The sequence below is a fragment of the Monopterus albus genome, unplaced genomic scaffold (assembly GCF_001952655.1).
Source record: "Monopterus albus unplaced genomic scaffold, M_albus_1.0 scaffold821.1, whole genome shotgun sequence".
NCBI lineage: Eukaryota > Metazoa > Chordata > Actinopteri > Synbranchiformes > Synbranchidae > Monopterus > Monopterus albus.
The window spans coordinates 1-5,544 of NW_018128701.1; the positions used below are offsets into that span (position 1 = coordinate 1).

Consider the following 5,544-nt stretch of genomic DNA (forward strand, 5'->3'; position numbering starts at 1 on the left):
CATCACATTAGCATAACTACTCAACATCTGACTCCACTGTTAACTGTACACTAGTCATTGAACATTGTTATCACCCTTATGAATGACCTAGGACCATATTTTACTGATAGCACCATTAATGGTCACTTGGGTTCGTCTCCACAACCTTTTGCCCTCTGCCTATTTGCTGTGCCTATAAAGTTTGTGGTTATCTTCTAGTCTGGGGCATTCACTGTTTGACATGAGGGTGACCATTCAGCTGAATTTGCATGCTTTAATAAAATCATAAAACCACAACTCAGCTCCTTGTTTCTTTCTCACCACTTATCCACTTTTATTACTTTTGCCACTACAAAAACTGGCATTTATTATTTTATAAACAGGTTATTTATAAACTTTACCAAATGTTATAACATTAATAAGGAATTCTTCAGTTGTGCTCATTGACATTACATTGTATTAAATGCTGCAGTGTCCATATACTATGTCACAAATGAAATAACACACAGAAGGAAAATATTATAGTAAGACAATCCAAGTCAGTGAATATAGGTGTCTACATGCCAGTCCAACATTCATTAACATATGATTATGTAACCTATGTAAATATTATGTAAATTATAATGGCACTAAAATACCTTTAAGCAATCAAATTAAACTAGCATGAATCCAAACCTAAAAACAGGTGCATCAAAAAGTGAATATAAATGTGAAGAATGACTGTGCACTATAAACTTTACATGATTTACCAAGAAATAGCCATCGGCTATTCTTCACACTTTTGACTAAAATGCCTTTAACAATATAAGTTTTCAGAATGATTTTGATGCACCTTTCCCCATCATATTTTTTTTGGTATTCTCCTCTGGTTTCAGTAAGATAATATAACATTTTGGAATAAAATTACAAATGAGCAGTCCAAAACTGGAGGCCAGAATAGCAAATATCTCTACAGCAACACTGAACTTCCCAGGAGAGCTGACATATGCTGGAATAAAAGTCATCCAGACTGCACAGAATATCAGCATGCTGAAGGTGATCAGTTTGGCCTCATTGAAGTTATCAGGCAGTTTCCGAGCAAGAAAAGCCAGAATAAAACATAAGATGGCCAGAAGGCCTATGTACCCAAGTACAGCCCAAAAGCCTACAGCTGATCCCAGAGCACACTCTAAGATGATTTTGTCCTTGAACTGGGTAAAATTCTTAAATGGAAAAGGAGGAGAAATAGTTAACCAGAGGATACATATAACAACCTGGATGAGAGTGAAAGCCACAACACTGAGTCTCTGCTGTGCAGGCCCAAACCATTTCATCACATTACTGCCTGGAAGTGTAGCCCTGAAGGCCATTAACACCACTATAGTTTTCCCCAGAACACAAGAGATACAGAGGACAAAGGTGATGCCGAATGCTGTGTGTCGCAGCATGCAGGACCACTCAGAGGGCCGGCCGATGAAGGTCAGAGAACACAGGAAACACAGAGTCAAGGAGAAGAGCAGCAGGAAGCTCAGCTCAGAGTTGTTGGCCCTGACAATAGGAGTTGTCCTGTATGTGAAGAAAATGGCTGCCACAACAGCAGTCATGCATGTTCCAAATAAGGCCGCTGCAGTGAGCAGTACTCCCATAATTTCTTCATATGATAGAAACTCTGCCTGCTTCTTTACACAGGCATCTCTTCTGTCATTGGACCAGGACTCAGGGTGGCATCGCTCACAGGAGATAGAATCTGAAAAAATATATGAAAGCAGGTGTAACACTTGCTCAATAGATTTATCTTTGTTTGATTTTTTTTTCTTTTCTGTATAAACAAGACAAACACTACATAATTACCAGTCAATAAATCTATAAAAGTAGCAAAAAATAAAAGGACTCTGTGACAGCCATGTTTAATAATTATTTCACTAATTATTTTTTTCAATAACATCGTCGTTATTTTAAGAACTTTAATTTGTAATTTCTGACATTGGAACTCATACAAGTTGTAGTAAATAACAATGCACAGTCTTGTCCTGCATCTCAGAAATCTGAGATTGAAAGGGCTGAACACAATATAAACTGCTCCAAATTCACATGGATTGTCATTTTACTGTAAATAATAACATTTGAATATCTTGGATATAGTTTGTATTTATTGTTTGCCTGTTTTCATAATTTCATTTTTGCACACTAGAGCTTTAAACTTGAATCACATATAGGCAGTAATTGGTGTTTGTATTGTTTGTGACACACTGAACTGCAAATTCTTGAATAACATTTTACTAGACCTGTCATATTGCTTATTTCTCCCTCTGCACATCTGATACAGTCATAGCAGCAGACAGGTTTTCCTTTCTGGAGAACCTTACGAGTTCCTGGGGGACATTTCTTGCTGCAAACTGACACAGGCACCTGCATGGACAAAACATCTTTGAGCAAAATGTATGGGTACTGACTTTGCCTAGGTTTTGTTTTTACAGTTCTCTGCTGTTAATTCTTATGCACTGAAACCATAAATTGCAATACACTATCAATGATACATTTAGAATGATTACAATGTAATTAATAACAACAGTCATGGTAGTTTACCTTGTTTGAGTTCTCTGCCCATATGAAAGAATTATGTTGCAGACTCATCTGTTTGTCTGCAGGTAAAGATGCATCATAAAGACCAACTGTGACAAAACAGTAACAATAAATAAAACACATTTAGGATGATTTTCAATATATTGAATAACTACGGTGATGACATGGTCCTTTACCTGTTTAAAGTTCTGTGTCCAAATTAAAGACTCAAGTTGCAGACTCAGCTGTTTGTCTGCAGGTAAAGATGCATCGTAAAGACCAACTGTGACAAAGTCCACAATGCCATTTTCTGTTGGCTGCCAGTTTATAATTCCATACTTTGCTGCTGGGTCTCCATTCTCATCAAAGTAAACTTCATCTCCTTCCTTGGTTTTGAAATGAATATTTTTTATGTGCTGCAAAATCTAAGAAGTTAGGTGTTCATTTTGTTAATTATTTTAAACACTGTGTATATCTGCTGGTTTAACAGCATGATACACAAACTGCACCAATTATTTTTTAAGTATTTAATGTTGAACTCACTGTGAATGGATCTAGCTGCACATTGTAGTTACATGTAACATGACATCCAAACATACTATGAAGTGCATGTGCCACAGCATACACTCCTTTATAGACACTGTTAAATGCAGGCATGAGTGACATATCAGTGAAAATGTTTTGCACTTCACTTGGATCTTCATGTCCAGTACATTCTTTTTGATTCTCTGCTGATGAGTTTGACTGTTTGAACTTACAGTTAAATAAAGTCTCCCACAACTCTGTAAACAATTCATTACTAGATGAACTGAGCTGCTTCACATCTAATATGAACTCTCTCATGCCACTGATATGTGCTTTGGGGATGGACAGGCCTATGGCACCATCCAGGATGTGATGTGTATCCTTTTCTGCAGTTTGGGAATCAATGATCCATGCCTCACTTCCGACCCACTGGTACCCAGTCATGTTGTGGTGAGCTGATGCATATAATAGTACATCCATATCCAAGGGCGAAAGAAATGCTACAATCACCTTGGAGGTGGAAGCCTTAATAATGTCAATTATCTTTTTTATTTTATCCAATGAATCTGTTCTAAAGAAAGACACAGAATACTCCAGACAGATGCCCAGCTGCTGTGCAGTTTCTGTGAATGTAGCCATGCCATTATTTCCATAATCATTATTGGTTCGAATAGCTCCAACCCAAGTCCAACCAAAGTGCTTGACCAACTGGGCCAGGGCTCTGCTCTGATAGTAGTCACTGGATATTGTTCTGAGGAAGGATGGGTATTTGGTTTTGTCACTGAGACAAGCACAGGAGGCAAAGGGGCTAATCTACAAGGTACAGAAATGATCTCCCAAAATAAATAAAAGATATAAAACATTCACACAATCACATTTGCTCTGAGCAGCTGGAATAACTTCAGATAAATAATTATTTTTTCAACCACTGTAATTACATATTTACTAATCTTACCCACCAGTGGAATATGGAAAGGTCCAATGACATTAGCTATAACCATGCAAAGAGAGGAAGAGGTCCCTCCTATAATGGCCTGCACTTGTGCAGGTCTGGTACATGGTGCCTCAGTGGGTGCAGACACAACTACATTACCATTAGCCAAGGCCAGTGCAACCCTCACACTTCTGGCAATTGAGTCACAAGTATCATACAGCTTATAGCCCAGAGAGATGCCAGGTAGTAGGTCTGTGCTGTTATTAATCTCCTCAATGGCAAAAATCATAGCCAGGGCAAACTGGAAATCTCTGAAATTTAAACTTGGTCCAAACAGTTTTAAATAGTTGTATTTGTACTAGTATGAACTTGAAACAGAAACAACAGAAAGATAAATGAAAATATCTGATGATATTGAAACAACAGGGATTAAATTAATTTAAAAGTCAAATTATGCAATTATAATTTTAATACTCATTTCTAAACTGTTTGTACCAGTTTTACATCTGTCCCACTACCTCCTATATATTTAAATGTAATAAATTAGTTAGCTGTAATTTACCCGATACATTCCAGTGGCAGTGGTCTGTGCATGTAGGTATCCTGTCGGACTTTCCAGCTGCTGCGGAAAACGAAGGTTCCTCCCAGTATAATGTCTCCATCTTTAAATAGCTGTTGGTTCTCAGGATCCCCTCTATGCCTGCACACCAGCTCCTCAGCCTGAGAAAAAGACACCACTAACAGTTGTAAAAGTGCCCAGCCCCACTCTGTCCACCTCTGTGTGGACGTCATGCTGTGTGACAGAATGAAACCACTGGGTGATGTCATATGTACCTTAATGTAAATCAGAAGGCTGTACTGGTATTTATACATTTTAGAGTAGCAAAAATGAATACATAAAAAGAAAACATTAATATTTATTCTCTCTCAATCTGCAAGGTGGGGGGAGAGAGCAGGGAGACGTAGGTAAAAGAGTTGGAGCCTGTAGCCTATTTTTTAAAAGTTGTTCATTTAATTGAGCATTTTTTATACTACAAAGATGTAATTTTTAATTGAATTTATATTTACCATTCCAATGCTGAAAAATAAAGGAGGAAGTTAATCTTAGTCTGTTAAATCAATAACATTTCTGACAACAGGTAATTGATTCAATACAAATTTGCCATTTGTGGTCAGCACAGTGAGCTGCACACAGAACATTACCACTGTAAACTTGATATGTTAATTTTTACTTCAGCATACTTTCAGCTATTTCAGCTATCAAAATGTTCGGATCTTCAAGGACATTCATGCGTCTATTCAGAACTTTTGTAAACTTCATACATTTAAAATATTTAACTTTATTTTGAAAATCTTACTCCATTCAAATGAATGGGGAAATTTTTACTTCTGCATACTTTCAGTTATTTCAGCTATCAAAATGTTCGGATCTTCAAGGACATTCATGCTTCTCTTCAGAACTTGTGTAAACTTCATACTTTTAGAACATTGAGCTTTATTTTGAAAATCTTGCTCCATTCAAATGAATGGGAAAATTCACCTTCAGCATAATTTCAGCTATCAAA

The 5,544-nt window shown here is 37.0% G+C and overlaps 1 protein-coding gene across 1 annotated transcript; it reads right to left on the reverse strand.

Annotated features, from left to right (window-relative positions):
* Positions 1-791: 791 nt before the first annotated feature.
* Positions 792-4,588, reverse strand: LOC109953593 (extracellular calcium-sensing receptor-like). Its single transcript, XM_020589070.1, has 6 exons — positions 4,542-4,588; positions 4,005-4,302; positions 3,064-3,858; positions 2,718-2,945; positions 2,244-2,367; positions 792-1,705 (listed from the first exon to the last, which is right to left on the reverse strand). Exons 1-6 carry the CDS (start codon positions 4,571-4,573, stop codon positions 792-794), a joined length of 2,391 nt encoding a protein of 796 aa, XP_020444726.1. The 5' UTR covers positions 4,574-4,588.
* Positions 4,589-5,544: the final 956 nt, after the last annotated feature.

Bases quoted from the DNA above. Each gene is read 5' to 3' on its own strand.
- LOC109953593 (XM_020589070.1), bottom strand. From the start codon at position 4,573: ATGCACAGACCACTGCCACTGGAATGTATCGG. The intron at 2,946-3,063 runs GTGAGTTCAACA...CTAACTTCTTAG, and splicing joins TGCAGCTAGATCCATTCACA to ATTTTGCAGCACATAAAAAA. The intron at 2,368-2,717 runs GTAAAGGACCAT...TTGTCCATGCAG, and splicing joins GGACACAGAACTTTAAACAG to GTGCCTGTGTCAGTTTGCAG.